Source organism: Phacochoerus africanus, chromosome 11, assembly GCF_016906955.1.
Source record: "Phacochoerus africanus isolate WHEZ1 chromosome 11, ROS_Pafr_v1, whole genome shotgun sequence".
Taxonomy (NCBI): Eukaryota; Metazoa; Chordata; class Mammalia; order Artiodactyla; family Suidae; genus Phacochoerus; species Phacochoerus africanus.
This window is the reverse complement of record NC_062554.1, coordinates 106,595,730-106,614,679: the sequence shown is the minus strand read 5'-3', so window position 1 is coordinate 106,614,679 and position 18,950 is coordinate 106,595,730. Positions and strand designations below refer to the sequence as shown.

General features: G+C 39.0%; 2 protein-coding genes and 1 pseudogene across 3 annotated transcripts in view; 1 reads left to right on the top strand and 2 right to left on the bottom strand.

The window, feature by feature from the left end:
- Nucleotides 1–1,198: 1,198 nt before the first annotated feature.
- On the bottom strand, nt 1,199–17,847 carry DUS4L (dihydrouridine synthase 4 like). 2 transcript variants are annotated; one of them, XM_047754262.1, is made up of 7 exons: nt 17,673–17,847; nt 12,551–12,674; nt 9,111–9,232; nt 6,637–6,754; nt 5,499–5,621; nt 3,538–3,764; nt 1,199–2,044 (listed from the first exon to the last, which is right to left on the bottom strand). In XM_047754262.1, exons 1-7 carry the CDS (start codon nt 17,845–17,847, stop codon nt 1,785–1,787), a joined length of 1,149 nt encoding a protein of 382 aa, XP_047610218.1. In that variant the 3' UTR covers nt 1,199–1,784. The 2 variants fall into 2 exon arrangements, with proteins under 2 accessions (XP_047610218.1, XP_047610219.1); XM_047754263.1 differs by lacking the exon at nt 17,673–17,847 and adding an exon at nt 17,525–17,665.
- Nucleotides 7,015–7,106, bottom strand: LOC125112296 (uncharacterized; annotated as a pseudogene).
- The window catches only part of COG5 (component of oligomeric golgi complex 5), a 272,865-nt gene continuing 271,734 nt past the window's right edge, over nt 17,820–18,950 (top strand). Inside the window, 1 exon segment of the mRNA XM_047754267.1 lies at nt 17,820–17,936. Coding sequence (XP_047610223.1) covers nt 17,846–17,936 — 91 coding nt within the window. The 5' untranslated portion in view covers nt 17,820–17,845.

Here is an 18,950-nt window from a genome sequence, read left to right as displayed (position 1 = left end):
TATAAATGTAATAAAATTCATTGAGTAATTTAAAAATAAACAAAAAAAAATGAGAGCAAAGAATGTGCCTAAAAAATGGCAACACAGTGCTTATGTTAAAATGGATTCATTTAATATCCCAATCTCTTGAACTAAACTGTTTTAGATTATAGTCTCTTTATAACCGTTTTTAGTTATAATAGATGAGTATATTAATTATGGAACTTTTATTTTAACCCAAGATAACTCCTACAGTAGCACATTCACCACCAACAAAATTCTACCAGTACATCCCCAAACCATGGAACTTTAAAGTTAAAATCATCAACTGCTGAAAGGCTTAAAAATAACATTACTAAAAACAGGGTATGAAAATTAGGTTTTTAAATTAAAAATAAAAACCTGGTTGCCATTCTCCAGGAAATAATATTTCAAATATACAGTTGCCCCTTGGTATCTTTGGGGGATTGGTTCCAGGTCTCTCACAGATAGGAGTGTCTGTGGATCCTCAAATCCCATATACAAAATCGTCTAGCACCAGGGACTGACTGTGTAATCATATCCAGATTAGCTACCAAACTTTTTATACTTAGGATGTGGGGATGGAAATAGCTCTCAATCTTCTAAGGATCTAGAAGCCTCAAAATGTGACAAATTTAATGTCACTTAAAGAATTTCAGGCCCTAGAAAAAGACAAAAAAAAAATTTCATGGAATCTTATTTTTAAACATAGAAACAGCACATCTAACCAAATTGTTACATACTATTTATTTGCTTTTATTATTATATTTTTTAGGGTCACACCTGCAGTATATGGAAGTTGCCAGGATAGGGGTTGAATCAGAGCTACAGCTGCCATAACCACTCGGGATCCGAGCCTCGTCTTCGACCTACAGCACCTACATTGCAGCTCACAGCAACACTGGATCCTTATCACACTGAGTCAGGCCAGGGATTGAACCTGTGTCCTCACGGACTTGTCTGGTTTGCTTCCACTGAGCCACAACGGGAACTCCCTGCCTTTTTTTGTTTGTTTTTTTAGGGCCGCACCCTTGGCATATGGAGGTTCCCAGGATAGGGGTCTAATCAGAGCTGTTGCTACTGGCCTACGCCACAGCAACGTCAGATCTGAGCTTTGTCTTCGACCTACACCACAGCTCACGGCAATGCCAGATCCTTAACCCACTGAGCAAGGCCAGGATCAAACCAGCAACCTCACGGTTCTTAGATTCATTTCCACTGCACCACAACCGGAACTCCAGTTAATCCCTGTTACATACAATTTAAGACAATTACCTTGAGTGTGGAATTCATGAATTAGGAAGCGGCAGTTTGTTTTCCAATGTATACTTTTAATATAAGCCCTGAATACAATTATCCAGAATTTCTTGTTCTTTTTCATTTATAGAGATGTTGGTGTTTATTTTCTCAATTTTTGGCACTTATTTTCATTTAAAACATACTTCATGTTAACTTACAGATACTGTATGAGTCATCTTTGTAGTATTAAAATAAAAAGTTTTATTTAAAAATGTTAAAAACATGATTAGGGAAAAATTCTCACATTTTCTAATCAATAATAGGATTCAAAGCAATGTTTGTCAATGTTTGAACCACCTGTGGTCTTCTTTAAATTTTGGGTCCACCCTAGAGATCTACTGAATCACAATCTAGGAATGATTTTTAAAAAATCCTCTCAGGGCACTGTTTTTATACTAATGTTTGGGAGCCAATGATTCAAAGTAAAAACCAAAATGTGACCTTGGTTGGTTTCCCTGCACGTATAAAATGAAGAATATATTAATTTAGGAAGACCGGTCAATCCCATAATGGTCTGTAAGGTAATCCAAGACTGCAGATGTGCTAGACAGAGCATTAAATACTTTCTTTTCTTGCCTTGAAGTTATCTTTTCCATCATGTACATTAAATGCTGATGGAAACACATATAAGGAGTTCCAAGTTCAAGAGCAATGTCAACCCAGTCCCAGATGCATTTCAGTGGGGTTTCCTCATATCCAGCAAACATGGCCGGGTTTGCTAATAGTCCTCTTGCAGCCATCACACCTACAAATTAAAGCACATCACATGTGTCCACACATTAAGAACTCATGGTTATAAGGTCAAACTCAATGAAACAAACTGAATATTTAAAAATAACTTAATACAAGATTTCACAATGCCTTAATATTAGTCTAATTCTTAATAAACAATTTAGATACTTTTTATAAACCAATTAAGTTTAAATGAACTCATAGACTTATCTTATTTTTACTATTATTTTTTTTATGGCTGTATTCCTAGCATATGGAAGTTCCGAGGACTGGGACTGAATTTGAGCCACAGCTGCAACCTATGCTGCAGGTGTGGCAATGCCAGATCCTTTAACCCTCTGCCCTGGGTTGGGGATTAAATTTGCACCTTCAAAGGGACTTGCGCTACTGCAGTTGGATTCATAGCCCACTGTGCTGTAGCAGGAACACCAAACTTTTTTCAGGGGGGCATACCTGGAGCACATGAAAGTTCCTGGGCCAGGAGTCACATCGGAGCTGCAGCTGCCGGCCTATGCCACAGCCATAGCAATGCCAGATCTGAGCCGTGTTTGCCACCTACACCACAGCTCACGGCAATGCCGGATCCTTAACCCACTGAGCCAGGCCAAGGATGGAAGCCGTGTCCTCATGGATACTAGTCAGGTTCATTGTTGCTGAGCCACAATGGGAACTCTGACCTTTTTTTTTTTTTTTTTACACTTTTTAAATTTTTTTAGGTCTTTTTAGGGCCACACTCACAACATATGGAAGTTCCCAAGCTACTTTAATCTGAGCCATAGCTGCCAGCCTATGCCACAGCCACAGCAACGCCAGATCCGAGCCACACTGGCGACCTACACTACAGCTTGCAGCAACACTGGATCCTTAACCCACTGAGTGAGACCAGGGATCAAACCTGCATCCTCATGAATACTAGGTGGATTCTTAACCCACTGAGCCACAAATGGAACTCCCAGATCTACAGTTCTTGTAGGATTGTTGTGGATCCTATAATTTCAAAATTATAACTATTTTTCCACAGTATATTTTTATTTTTTTTAGAAGACTTATACCTTAAAAAATTAGTCTTTAGGATTTTTTTTTTTTAGGGTAAATTTGGATTTTCTAGCAAACAGGGCTTGGTAAGACAAAGTTTAAGGAGATTATGAAGCTCCAGAACAGTTGGGGTTTTTCTGGCTCTGTGACCACTCGCATTCCTTAATTCTTATTTCTATTCTATGTTTTATTTTACTAACAGGCTATGTGGAAGATTCTTAACTAGTCCCTCACTGGATGAGATGGTGGCAGAAAAGTAAACTGAATTAACCTACCCCGATTAAAACAATCTGTTGTTAGAAGAATTAACATCATTTAAATAAACTGCTTAGTTTAAATAGGTATAACAGGAAAACATGACTCCATGTGAAAGGAAAATAATGAAAATCACATTAACATGACTTTCCCATCCCTACTCTTTAATTTTTTTTGCTAATTAAAAGACAAAAAACTCAAGTACTTATTTCTTACCATCTGTCCCAGTCATGTGCCACACATTTTCTGCTTCTTTTAAGCTTCTGATGTCTCCATTAGCAATTACAGGTATAGACATACTTTCTTTAATTATTTTAATGGCCTCATAGTGAACTGGCTGATGTCTTTCTTCAACAGTTCTTCCATGGACTGTAATCCAGGAAACTCCTGTTGCTTCAGCCTTCCGACAGAGATCTACAGTTCTTGTAAGGTCACTGTGGATCCTATAATTTCAAAATTATATCTGTTTTTCACAGTACACAAATCTTAACACTAAAATCAATAAACTAAAACTGTTTTATCTAAGACGTTATTTAGTTAGCTTACTATAGCATATGTTACCACGTGCTACTATCAATACGGTTCAAGAATCATTTCCTGTTCAAGACCTCAAATTTAGTTTTTTCACTACTGGCAATAATAGGATGACAAATTAGTTTTACCTAGGGCTCCTCTCTTTTTGCCTTGATAACTGAAAAATTCATTGAAGAATTGCCACAGATGAATTCAAAGTTGCTATCTTGGAGTTCCCGTCGTGGCGCAGTGGTTAGCGAATCCGACTAGGAACCATGAGGTTGCGGGTTCGGTCCCTGCCCTTGCTCAGTGGGTTAACGATCCGGCGTTGCCGTGAGCTGTGGTGTAGGTTGCAGACGCGGCTCGGATCCCGAGTTGCTGTGGCTCTGGCGTAGGCCGGTGGCTACAGCTCCGATTGGACCCCTAGCCTGGGAACCTCCATATGCCACGGGAGCGGCCCAAGAAATAGCAAAAAAAAAAAAAAAAAGTTGCTATCTTAATATTTTCTGTGCACGCCCCCAATCCTTAAGTGGGAGGACTATAATAATTTATCTTGAAATACCAAAAAATGAATTTCTAGTTTATTTTCTTTTCATTGTGAAATTTTAGTGCAAATATTCTGATTTTCTACTCTGGGTATTAGGATTGTTTCTTAGCATTAATTAATTAAATAGTACACAGAAAAAGTTTCTTTTGAGAAAGAGTTTTTAATAAAGAAAAGTTTTTTTTTTTTGTCTTTTTGTTGTTGTTGATGTTGTTGCTATTTCCTGGGCCGCTCCCGCGGCATATGGAGGTTCCCAGGCTAGGGGTTGAATCGGAGCTGTAGCCACCGGCCTACGCCAGAGCCATAGCAACGTGGGATCCGAGCCGCGTCTGCGACCTACACCACAGCTCACCGCAATGCCGGATCGTTAACCCACTGAGCAAGGGCAGGGACCGAACCTGCAACCTCATGGTTCCTAGTCGGATTCGTTAACCACTGCGCCACGACGGGAACTCCAAGAAAAGTTTTTAATAAAAAATAATTTTAATAAAAATAATTAAAAATATTTTAATTTTTGTTAAAGATACAGAGGTAGGCATTTTGGATCATAAATAAAAATTATGGTTATCTATTCACTTGCTAAATGTCTTGTTTCAATATTTTCATATACCAGATATCTCCACACCCCCAGACAAAAAGGGTATTCTTTTTTTTAAAACTTTTTTCTTTTTAGGGCTGCACCTGCGGCATGTGGAAGTTCTCAGGCTAGAGGTCGAATTGGAGCTGCAGCTGCTGGCCTACACCACAGCCACAGCAACACCAGACCTGAGCTGCATCTGTGACCTGTGCTTCAGCTTGCAGCAATGCCAGATCCTTAACCCATTAAGTGAGGCCAGGGATTGATGAACCTTCATCATCATGGACACTATGTTGGGTTCTTAACCCACTGAGTCACAATGGGAACTCCAGACAAAAGGAATATTCTTGGAGTTCTCTTGTGGCACAGTGGATTAAAATCCAACATTGTCATTGCAGTGGCTCAAGCGATTAATGTGGCACAGGTTCGATCTCTGGCCTGGGAACTACCATCTGCCATAACCCTCCCCCTGCCAAAAAAAAGGAATATTCTTTTAATTCTTAAGTAATGGACTATCTTGTCAATAGATTAAATTATCTTTACCTTATTTTAATAGATACTGAAAATCTGGGATTTTCCACTTGATTCCTCACTTGTTTCACCATATCTTTAACAAGCTCTGGCTTGTTTATTAAGCAAGCTCCATAACCTTCTGCTAATGCCCACCTTTAAAAAGTAAACACAACAACAAATACATTGTAAATAGCTGGAAGACAAGATAACAAATTCTAAAAGCACTGTAAATGCATTTATCTATTTCTCTATCTAGCAATGTGGAAAGGAACCAGATTTTTAAAATTCATAGATCCAACATTTCTAAGTGTACTGAGATTAGCAAAACATGTTCCCAGATTAAGGAGTACTTAGGGAAACAGTTTGCACTGGCAAGTGGGAAAATTCAAGTTCATTCAACCAAAACAGATTTAAGTATTTGTAATTAATTGCAATTACTTCAGATTTTTTAAATTCCAAATTTGATGTTTATTGTACATAACAAGAAGTTTTATTAATCTTAAGAGTAGAAAGATATTTTTGACTTACAGCATTCCAACACCACTAAAAAGCTTACTGAATTCTCCTAATGAGTACACAAGTATGTCTAATCTGTTTTGGATTATGCTATACATAAAACCTTGCTTTTATTCTTTGAACACTTGTTAAATTATTTACAGATAATCTAGTATAGTGCCAGGAAGGTAGGGCTATTATCATCACATTAAGTACATCTTATCAACACCCAGTTATTCAGACTCAACCAAATAAATATGGTATAGAAAGAAAAGGTCAGTTATAAGAAGGTGTTCTTACAACTGAAGTAAGAGAAGAAAGTGGTGATTCCCCAAATCACAGTTATAGTGTTTAGAGCAAATATGTCTGACATAGCAGTAAAAATACATTTTAAACATTAGACTCTCACATAACTACTTATGGATGAGGTTCAAGGCAGATCCCCACAAAAAAATTATAGTGATGAGATGAGACAAAAACTTGTTAAGGGTCTACATACTGTTTTAGCCATGATTTCTAAATAATACTTCCTTATTTTTTCTTTTTATTTAGAGCTCAAGTTCTTTATTTTCCTTATTTTGTAAGTTTTGGAAAACCAGAATGATAGTTTACCATTTTCACATAGGTTTTTTGTAATCTTTTTGAAAATTCTTCCAACTTCTTTGAGCTTTACCTCTGAGGGCAACCACAGTTAATGTCTATTCCATTTGCATAAGGACAGACTATACGAGCAGCATCAGATAGAAGTCTTGCATCATTAGCAGCAAATTGAACAATCAATGGGCAATCACCTGATAAAATGAATAGCTCAACATTAAAATTCACAGAAACACACGCATATACACCATATGCGCACACACACAGAGATAAACTCTAATGTTTGTGCAGTATAAAATAACTATTTTTAGCCTAAGAAGATCTGTTCAAACAAGATAGCATTAAAATAATTTAAAATATTTTAAACTACATGCAATTTACACTGGTATAAATTCTAATGTACACAATTTGATGAGATGAAAAGTCTTAACATTTGCCAAACAGACCTCTTTCTGAAAGATGAAAATTAGCTTAATGAATTCTAGAACGATTTTACATATATCTGTAAAACTTCACTTGATCTTAGCCAAAAGGCCGAGAAGCAATTATACCTGTAAAACTTAAACAAATGCGAACATTTTATGTACTTTGCTATGCCTACTGTGTTTTCCTCCGGATGTATCTGGGACCTGTATTCAGCCTGTCTTCCTCTTTTTAGTGGCATATTCCACTGCAAATGGGTGGGCCGTACAGTGAGAATCTAGAAAGTTTTTCACTTGTGACTACTGCAAACAATGCTGTGATGAGGATACTCTCATATACATGCTTTTATGAGTATATTCATAGAGTAAATTCCAAGGAGTATAACTGTTGGGCAGGCATCTAACGTTCTGGAAGATACTACGAAATTTTCTTTCAAGTTTACCAGTACAGATACACACCAATGTGGATGACAGCTGTGGTTCCCTTACAACTTATTTTACACTATATACCCAACACCACATATTTCTATTGGGGCCTCCCTCTTCATATTCTTTGCACAGTTCTCTATGCGCCATTTTTCTTTTAGTTGTCCCTTTTTTATTATTAAAATTTTTTAAAACAAAGAAATCAGCCCTGCTCTCTATCATAAATATTATATTTTCCCCAGTTTTTCATTTGTCTTTGAGTATATCTGTGTTCTTTTCTTACATATAAAAGTTTAAAATTTAATACAGCCAAATGTATTAGAGCCTCTCTGGGTTTTAAAGGACACATTTTCTTAGATTTCTGGGTATCATTGTAGTTCCAATGATTCAAAATTTTTCTTTTCCTTGTCTTTTTAGGGCACACCTGCAGCATATGGAAGTTACCAGGCTACGGGGTTTAATCACAGCCACAGCCACAGCCACAGCAATGCCAGATCTGAGCAGCATTTGTGACCAATACCAAAGCTCAAGGCAACGCTGGACTAACTCACTTGAGTGAGGCCAGAGATCAAACCTGTGTCCTCATGTGTACTAGTCGGGTTCATTACCGCCAAACCACAATAGGAACTCCTGATTCAGAATTTCTATGGCAGTCCACCGATTTATAGGAATGGATTATCACAGAATAGCAAAGTTTGCTTTTTTCTTATTTAACAACCATTTAAATATATTTGGTCAAACGCATTTTCAATTCAGTGCTAGAAGCTGAGGACACAAATCAACAAGACATAGTTCCAACTCTCAAGGAGTCTAGTGGGAGAGACAGGTCTGAGAAGAAGAAATTAGAGTTGCAACAGAAAGTACATGCTTAGGAGAAAGGACATGAAGGGACAGTGACTAGGACAGTTTGTTGGCCACAACTTGAGAGCGTTAAGAAGCATGAACTGTCCTTTCCCAGAGAGATAGGTATCTGGGGCACAGGCATGACTAAGGACATTCTAGGCAGAGCAGTGTGAGAGATTAGGGCATGTTCAGGGACTCAACAATAACTTATAAAGTCAGTGGGCCATGGAGAGAAACTAGTGGAAGGTAAAGTTGTAAAGCATGTATTCAGAGGCTAGATCATAAAGAAATTCACATATTATCCATAGGGGCAGGAATTTTACTCTTTAGGTTGCTGGTTCACAATCACCTGGAGGGCTTTTTAAAACACAGATTGCTCAACACAGAGTTTCTGATTCAGTAGGCCTGTACTGGAGTCCAGAAATTTCCTTATCTTACAAGTTTTCAGATAATGATGGTGATTGGGGAAATCACACTTTGAGAACCCCTCGTTTAACAATGAGTGATCCGAGGAAGATCTTGAACAGGAAAAAAAAGTGCTCAAATGTACATTTTAGAAAGGTCACTTGGGGCTGTCTGGAGGATAGTTTGGAATAGGGTAAGACCAGAGGCTGTGAGACAGGAATCTTATCTCAGAGTCCAGGTGAGAGGTTGGAGACCTTAATGAAGGCTGACTTACACTTTGATATATTATCAGGCACTGAATAAAAATATATTTTTAAAAACTTATTAAAACATACAAAAAATCAAAAGATCTTAAAGTAAAATCTCTAAATTGTGTTGTCTCTTATTAGACAAAACAGTGTTGAAGGGTTTTTTTTAAGTTTTACAAAGGCAGCAAACTCTGGCTTTCACATACCTTGGTTTGTGGTAAATTCACTGTCTCTGGCTTTTACGGATCGGACAAAATCAGCAGCAACTATCATTGGTGTATAGCACAGATCGCAACTGTACTTTCTTACGAGTGTTCTAAAAGCCAACCTGTGAGCACATAAAACTTTAATTAGGCATTTAGAAAACATCATAATCCTGCATACTTCAGAGTTTAATTTAGTTAATTATTAAATATTTAGGGAAAGCTCTGCCTATGGGAAGATGCAGTGGATGTACTTTTCCCCATTCTTCCGTCTTTGTATAACTAAAAATTCTGGGTATTATATGTAAAATAAACATAAGGCCTGAAACGTGGAGAGAAGAGAGCAGACAGGCTAGTGACCTCGGGCAGGACCTAAGGAATAACAATGGTGAGTTCTCAGGGTTTTCTTTTGCCTCAGATATCCTGGAGACAAAAACAGCCCCAGCAAGAGCCTACTCTCTCTAACCAAAGGACCAGGAAAGGGGCAAAAAGCTTTGAGATTACAATGGCTCTACTCCAGCCTAACACCAGAGAAAAAAACACGGCTCCCACATCCACAAGCAAAGGTCGAGTGGGGAGCCCAGACTTCTACCTTTCTACGTGGTGTTAGAGAAGACCAAGTAGGGAGCTGGGACTTCAATCCCTGCTGGCCAGTAACACAGAGGGTATCAGTGGACATGATGTGGGGAGCCTGGAATTCGACACTTAGCAGGCAGTAGCGAGGTTTCCTGTGCCCTCCTGTCTCCTCCCACCCCACTCCCGCAGGGAGTAGTGTCAGAGAATGCCTAGCGAAGAGCCAGACTTTCATCATCGCCCAGCAGTTACCAAGCCTCCCCCTGCATGGGGAGCTGGAACTCTCACCCCTCCTCAGCAGTAATGAGAAGCCTCATGCCCCCAGGATGTCAAAGGAGACCATGTGGAAAAGCTAGACTCCTGCCTCCACCTGAAAGTAATGAGGTCGTGCTTTCTCAACCTTCTCCTGCTGTGGTGGTGTCAGAAAAAGCTAGTTAAAGCAGAAGCTTCAATATTCAGAATCAATCACTTTAATCCACCCTATTAAAGGCTAAAGAAGAAAAAAAAAAATCACATGATTGCACCAACTGATGCAGAAAAAGCACTTGACAAAACAGTGTTCATTCATTCATGATAAAAAAAAAGCAACAACAACAAACTCAGAAAAACATGGAAACTTCTCAACTTATTGAGAAGCATCTACAAAAAATTCCACTGTCAACATTATACTTAAAGGTCAAAGACAGAATACCTTCCACCTAGATCAAGAACAAGGGAAAGACATCTGCTCTCATCGCTCTTATTCAACACAGGAACTTCTGGTCAGTGAAATAAGGTGTGAAGAATAAATGGCATATGATGGAAAGGAAGAGGTAAAACTATCTCTATTTGCAGATGACATGATTGTCTTCTTAGATGATCCCAAGGAATTTATAAGAAGAACCTCCTAGAACCAATAAGTTAATTTAGCAGGTTCACAGGATGTAAGATAACACGCATAAAGCGATTTTACTTCTACATACCAGCAATGAATTCATGGACACCGAAATTAAAAGTACAATAATAACAGAGTGTAAGCCTTACAAAATACGTACAGAATTTGTAGGCTGAAAACTATACAACACTGATGGAATAAATCAAAGAAGATCTAAATAAATGGAGTGACATACTGTGCTCATGAGGATACTCAACACAGAAAATGATTCCCCAAATTGGTATACATATTTAATTAATTCTTATGGAAATTCCAACAATATTTGTTTGTGGATACAGAAAAGATCACCCTAAAATTTACTTGGAAAGGCAAAGGAACTAGAAAAAGACAAAGTGGGATTTGGTCTAATTTCAAGACTTATAGCTATGTAATTAAGACTGTGTGGTACTGGCAGAGAGAAAGACACAGATCAATGGATTAGACAGAGAAAGCAGAAAAAGAACCACAGAAACATGCCCAACTAAGTTTTGATAAAGATGCAAAAGTAAGTCAATGGTGGAAACATAACATTTTCAACAATTGCGATGGAGAAATTAGACATCCATAGACCAAACAAATGAACCTCAGGGAGTTCCCATTATGGCTCAGCACGTAAAGAACCCGACTACTATCCATGAGAATGTGGGTTTGGTCCCTGGCCTTTCTCAGTGGGCTAAGGAACCAGCATTGTCATGAGCTACGGTGTAGATCACAGACCGGCTCAGATTCCACATTGCCGTGACTGTGGTGTAGACTCGCAGCAGCTACAGCTCCAATTTGACCCTTAGCCTGGGAACTTCCACATGCTGCAGGTGCAGCCCTAAAAAGCAAAACAAAAACAAAAACAAAAACAAAAACACAAACAAAAACCCAACCAACCAACCAAACAAAAAAAAAAACAAACCCCCCCAGCCTAATTCTCATACTTAAATGAAAATTAATTCAAAATCATAAACATAAAACACAAATTAGAAAACTTTGAGAAAAAACATGGGAGAAAATCTTCAGTATCCAGAGCTACAGAAATATTTTTATACTCGACAATAAAGGCACAATTTTCAAAAGGAAAAACTGATAAAATGGACTTCATCATTAAAAAAAAGTTCTTTTCTCCAGAAGCCCTTAAGAGGCTGAAAAAACAAACTACATGTTGAGAGAAAATATATGCAAACCACATATCTGACAAAACAGTAGTATCTAGAATATACAGAGAACTCAAAACTCAAGAGTAAACAAAACCAAAACAACTTAAAAAAAAAAAAGGCAAACTGATTCAAAATCACACAAAGGGCTTGAACAGACGTTTCTCCAAAGAGGATATACAAATGGCCAATGAGCACATTAAATGATGCTCAACATCACTAGAAAAATACATATAAAAACTCACAGGAGTTTCCTTGTGGCTTAGTGATTTAGGATCCAGCATTGTCACTGCTGTGGTGAGGGTTACTGCCATGGCAAGGGTTAGAGCCCTGGCCTGGGAACTTATGCATTCCGAAGCCAAAAAACAAACAAATACAACCAAAATGAACAACAACAACAAAACCCTCAGCAGATAACATGTTGATGAGAATGTTGAGAAACTGAAATTCTTGTGTTGCTAGAAGGAACATAAAATGCGGATGAATAGATAAACAAAATGTAGAATATACATACAATGAATATTATTCAGCCTTAAAAGGAAGTTAATCCTGATACATGGCACAACACAGGTGAACCTTGAGGCTCACTGAATTCACTTGAGACTCAGTGAATTAAGTCAGTCTCAAAAAGACAAATACTGTCTGATTCTATTTAGGTCATACACATACCAGGCAGGTGGTAGCACCAGAACTCGAGCCTGGATTATGATCCCAAAGCTGGGCATTTGAAGATCTCATGTGGTGGGTGGTCTTACAAAGTCAGAGCAGAAGATGGAAATCACATCTTAATTCATTAGCCATTTAACAGTACTTACTTTGAATATCTAACCATTGGAGCACAGACTTTTACCAGCTGCCCAGAATGAAACAATTCGATTGGATCTTTTTTTCTTGACATGTTGTGTAGGCACTCTTCATGAACACAGATTTGTTTCAAATCTGAAAAAGATAATCAGTTTGCATAAAGAAAAGTTACTATCACTTGATGAATCTCATCATTCTTACAATTTCAATTGCCAAGAACTTATATTTTTCATTAGGCTTGTGGGCTTAGGAATCTTATCAGATTCTTTTCACAGTATCAAATATGATACTACAGAACTCTGATTTATTAATAAGCCACATATAATTTTCAGCACCCTGTGAAATTATGACGATTACTCTGTACAAATTATGTTTGTTCAAATCAAATACTAACAGTTTTCAATCTATACTTAACTCACTATAATAACATTTTCTGCTCAAATTAATAAATGCTCAGGATGTGGTGATGTAGTAAATCAAAATAACTTTTCCTAGAATGCATACTAAGATTTTCCACATTACTTTTTAGTTTTTCCATATTATTTTGGCATTGAGAAATCAAAAAATTTTAATTGAATCATTTCATATATAATACTACGTATGTCTGGCATTTTGAAGTACCTTGTTTTATCCAGGAAAGTTAAATGGCATTAACAGGACTTTAAGTAGTTAGTGTTTAGAAAAAACACAGGTATGTTTGGGAGTTCCCTTGTGGCTCAGAAGATAAGGATCTGTTGTTGTCACTGCTGTGGCTCTGGTTACAGCTGTGGCGCTGGTCCAACCCCTGGCTCTGGATGCCTCAAGTGTAGCCGGGGGGTGGGTGGGGGGAAGATATACTGATGTGTTTAATGTTATTATTTGTTTTTTAGGGCTGCATTCATGGCATATGAAGGATTCCAGGCTAGGGGTCGAATCAGCTGCTAGCCTACACCACAGCCACAGCAATGCAGGATCCTTAACCCAGAGTAAGGCCAGGGATCAAACCTGTGTCCACATGGATGTTAGTCAGATTTGTTGACCGCTGAGCCACGACAGGAATTCCAATGTTATTATTTTTAAAACTTTAAAAATTTAAATGTGGTATTATTTCTTGAAAATTTCAATTGTAATCACTTAATAGCATAGTACACCCAAAGAGGTTCAAGTGATTAAATTAGGTAATTCCTAAGTGTTTTAGAGTTGCTGTACTTAAGATCCTATCATTCAATAGTGTTGACTGCTTTCCATATTCCAATTTCATCCTTAGTAACTGAGAAACACTTATGGGGCAACTTCAGAAAAGTCTAATTGCTCAACATGCGATTTTTTATTTGGCTAATCCTGAAAGTACTGATGGAACCTAAATTATCTACCATCAATTTCAATTTCCTTAGACAGGATGTACAGCTGGAATAAGATAAACTTATAATCAGTTTATCACTGTTTATCTTCTTACTGTAATAAGAATTTAGACAGTTACTAGCTTGTTTCTTTAATAAAAATTCATGATTAGAAAGATGTAAGCCACCTACATTGGTAAAGTATAAAGGAAAAAGAAAGTAGTTGCCTTTTCATGAATTAAACCTGCTTCTTCTCTCTTCAGCCATATCCTGGTTATGCCATCACCATCCATCCCCATGCTCTCAAGTCAGAAACCTGTGGCTTGCTCTCCACTCACCATCTCCTACAGGTGTGTCAACTAAGTTGCACCTTTAATTAAACCTTAAGCACATGTTGATTCCCCTCATACTCAGTGTACTCATAATCCTCCATCCTGATGACTTTTGACAATTTTTTCTGAATCCCAGTTGATCTTATTCAACAAAGATTAAGTTCCTACTACATGCTGGGAATACAGATGAAAATACATTTCCGGTGTATTAAGAGTTAGACTTACACAACTCTAATACACATCATCAAACACAATTTAAACACTGAAGAATTAACTGTCTATATAAGTGTGGGACGTCAACAATACAGGAGGGACAGCTTGGGCTGACACTACGTGGGAGATGGGGAAGTGTTCAGTTACAGAGAACAATGCATACAAAGCCATGCAGGCCTGAAAAGGCTTGATGTTTTCAGTAAACCATTAATAATAGTTCAGCACTGCTTGAGTTGTACCTAGAGAGGGCATGAGAGGGCCTTATTAGTTATGGGTCTTAGATACCAGGTTAAGTTTTGGTAGATTTTGTACTGCAGGGCCTTGGTTCTCAGCAATGTTTTTACCTCTGTGGGTGATTTTTACATATGCACTCAACATGTTAACCTGTGCATATGACATACTTCCATGGGCATGTATTTTTGTGTAGATTGTTTTTTCTCTCCTTGTATATTAGTTGTAATTGAAAATTTTTAGCAGGGACAATATATGGCACAAATGAACCTTTCCACAGAAAAGAAAAGCATGGACTTGGAGAATAGGTTTGTGGTTGCCAAGGGGGAAGAAGAGGGAGTGGGATGGATTGGGAGCTTGGGGTTAATAGATGCAGACTATTGACTTTAGAATGGATTAGCAATGAGATCCGGCTGTGTAGCACTGGGGACTATGTCTAGTCACTTATGATGAAGCATGAAAATGTGAGAAAAAAGAATGTATACACATATGTGTAACTGGGTCACCATGCTATACAGCAGCAAAATGACAGAACGCTGTAAACCAACTATAATGGAAAAAAATAAAAATCATATATAAATTAAAAAAAGAAAAATTTTAGCAGGGAAATAACATGATCAAATTTCTGTTTTAGAAAGATTTCACTGGAGGGGGTGGGACTGTTGGTAAACTATCAGTCAGAAGACCACTGCAGTAGGCCAGGCCATGTGTAATGGGCCTCTGGAAGTGAGGATAGAGAAAAGGGAAGACATTTATGAGCTATTTAAAAATAAAAATAAATTAGCAAGACATTTAGAGGTGGAAATCACTTGATGACACAGCATTTATGTAGTATGAGAGAAGTGGAGTATGATGTGTACACTTCTGGCTTTAGAAACTCGGTGGATGGCAATTTCAATCAATAAAACAGAACCAGAAGGAGGAAGAGGCTTTGTGAAACATGGGTTCACACCTAAGCACACTGAACTTGAGATTCTCAAGGGATTTCCGGGTGGTGATGCCGCATAACTGGTTATATAGATATAGTGCTCAAGAAAAAAACTAGAGATATACATTGAGTCTTTAAACTTTAGAAAATATGTGGCAACTAAAAATATGGACAAACAACTTATGGATGCCATACCTCATAGAACCTTTAGAAGCACCAACATTTAAGTAAAAGAGAGAAAAAAGAATTCAAAAGAGACAGATGAGTTCTAGAGCTGGGAGGAATAAACCTGAAGTGTGATATTCAAAAGCGCCAATAGAGGGGATGGTATTACAAAGGAGGGAGGGAATTAGCACCTTCTTTTCTTTTTTTTGTCCCAGCAGTGGCTTGATGGGGATTCTCAGTTCTCAGACCAGGCTTGAACCTGGGCTGCAGAGGTGAAAGGGCCTAGTGCTTACTAGAAGAGAATCAGGGAACGCCCAGGGTAATAAGCATCTTACACATCACGGAAAAGTAAGGTAAGCACTAAAAAGTGTCCAGTGGCAACTAGGTCATTAGTGACTTTAGCAAGAATAATTTCATTCTTCTTCATTCCCTTAGTCCCTGTATATGGCACTAGGAAGAACTCCTTTAATACATTTTTGCTGAATGAATAAATCAGCAGGATGGACCTGGGAAGCTTTCAAGAAGCGGGATGCCCAAACCATACCCCAGCCCAATTCCATGCGAATCTTTGCGATTAGGCATCATTGGTTGTTAAAGCTCTCCAGGTGATTTTTATGTGCAGCCAAACTTGAGAATAAATCAATCCACATCTTCCAAAGCACCTGGTATTATTATTTGTTTAAACGGGTTTCTACCTACCATTAGCTCCTTTGGGATAAGATAGGAATTGAGTCTAATGTTTGTAAATTCATGCTGGTATATATAGTTGGGACTCGAAACACTTCATCGAATGAATATTATGCAACTTTTCTAAAAACTTTCAATGTAAAAGCCAGGGAAGGAAAAACAACCCATACTTCGAAGATAAAACTTAAGTCATTGTTAATATTCAAATATTATTAAAGCCAAATTTTGTGTATACAGAATATGAAACTTATGTGAGTCTGAGCACACTGCCCTTGGCAATTTGAATAACCTCTATTCAGAACAATCAATCTTATTCACAACATGCTTGAGATCAAACAAATTATTTAGGGAAAAACCTCTGAAACAAAGTCAAGAGAAAGCTTAAAGCAGTGCACAACTATTTGCTTACTTGAGTTATGAGTACTTAAAGCGTTTAGGCTTATGCAGTACTTCGTACAGCTTTTGGCAGAAGTATTATTACCACACATTCTCTAAATTCTGTTAGAATCAAGAGAACCTCTAGCTCTAGAGCTGGGAAAAGCTGATTCCCTGTGTACATACTTACTATATACAAAGGGAAAGTTAATGTTTCTTTTCACGAAGTAATGTTTAACCTCCTTGCATATGTGTGGTTGACCTGGTAACATATTAGCATTTATCGCGGGACAAAGAGAGGTCAACAATGCAGATGTAACAGTGGAGAAGATATAATGGGAACTAACATGATTTTACAGCTATCCATCAATTTGTAACAAGGAGAAGTCTGGCGTCGCTCATAACACGTGGCTGAAACTAAGCGGTAGATAAAGCGTAAGGTCACCGTCTGATGGAAGGGTTGGTAGAGGTTGAGTCCCACTTGTCTGTTCCTGGTTCAGTCTTCCTACTTCAATGACTTTCGCCTCTCCTAATTCTCCCCACTATTCCCCCCTGGCAACTTTCCTCCCCAAGCTTTTCCCGCCTGCCTTTACCCAAGAATGCCAATCAAGGCGCATTAAGGATAAAACTGGGTAGCTATTAACTCCCACCAGCTGTGCAGCGAAACTCCCAGAAACCCCCGCTCTCTTCTCTTGCCTCCATCAATACGCCCCTACTCTTAGGTTAAATACTTGCTTTGGCGATAAGTGTTGCGGCTACATTCCGGCGCTCAGTTCTCTTCCGCCTAGGGAACTCCGCCAGCCCCAGGAGCGCGGCAGCAGACGGAGAAAAGTGGTGGCCCCGGACCTCGGTTTCTCACGTGCGCCGGGCTCTCGGAACTCACCTGCTCTGGGGTCCCCTACTCCCAGCCAGGATCCGCCCAGCGGGCACCGCACAGCTGATTCTCCACGCCGCCGGGGAGCCGCGGGCCGGGCGGAGCGGGTGGCGCCGAGATTCTGCGTCATCACCTGGGCGGGGCGGGCCGCCGTTGACGCCATCAACTCCGCACCTGCCAACATGGAAGGTGACGGCGGCGTAGCTGTGGCTGGCTTTAAGGCTCTGGGCTCTGCAACGGCTGCTGCGGCAGTCAGGGAGCTTCTGCAGGACGGTAAGAAGTTGGGTCTGGCCGGGCAGGGAGTCTGGGGAGCTGTCCTCTTCCGCCTCTGGGCCCGGGTGGTGAACTCGAGCCGTCGCTTTGCAGAAAGTTTTCCTGTCTCTACTTGACCACTCCCCTCCGCCCGGCCCCCTGGCGTCTGGGTGCTGGCCTTGCCAACCTCTTTATCCAGGGACTTGCTGTCCCCTTGGCTTCCGGGTGCCCTGAGGGATACTGGACTTATGGAAGCTCCTCATTTCAAGTCTCCCCTCCACGCGCTTGGGGCTTCGCTGATGTTCGGAGTTCCCATACCCAGCGGCCCATTGCTACCGCAATTCTTGACCGAAGATTGAAGTGTCCTATTCCCTGAACAGTAAGACATGGAACAGATGATAAGCGCGTAATGAAAACGGCCCTCATTTTTAAGTAAAGTTGGAAACATCCTCTCTGTTAATGAATTCTTGGACTACACAGGTGGCCCAACTTCAAGCTCGGCTTTGTTTTTTTACTGGGCGTTTATCCACAGCCACACGTGGGGGAGGGTTCGGAGCATTAATCAGGCTGGGATTACTCGCAATGTTTTGAATGTAGCAAGCAGTTTTGGACAGAAGTTGTTAGAAATAAGTTAGACATAGTTCGTTTGAGAAGCACATAAAATTGCATTACTGAAGTTAACATGGTTCAAGTCTGTTTTCCTTCAGAATAAAGTTTTAAGTTTTTAAGATCCTTCTCATCTGTTTTAAATTTTCTTCTCTAATCTCCATCACGGTTTACTTTGTATTTAAATCGCTTCTGTACTTAATCTTTTCTACTGCGTTGTAAAACTCGTTTTATACCCTACAGATTTAACAACAGTACCTTGCACACATTAGGTGCAGAATATGTGATTTGGTTTTAAATTGAACATCTCAGTAAGAAGCATATGCACACATTTGTAGACCAAAATAATGAACGAATAAAGTTCAAAAATTTTTGTTTCCTCTGTTGTATACATTATTATTGATCTTAAATGACTTGCCTCCTCATAAT

Excerpts from the sequence above, each read along its gene's own strand:
- DUS4L (XM_047754262.1), bottom strand. The coding sequence starts at position 17,847 with ATGTTGGCAGGTGCGGAGTTGATGGCGTCAACGGCGGCCCGCCCCGCC. Across the intron at positions 6,755-9,110 it reads TGAATTTACCACAAACCAAG|GTGATTGCCCATTGATTGTT; the intron begins GTATGTGAAAGC and ends TCATTTTATCAG. Across the intron at positions 5,622-6,636 it reads AACTGTGGTTGCCCTCAGAG|GTGGGCATTAGCAGAAGGTT; the intron begins GTAAAGCTCAAA and ends TACTTTTTAAAG.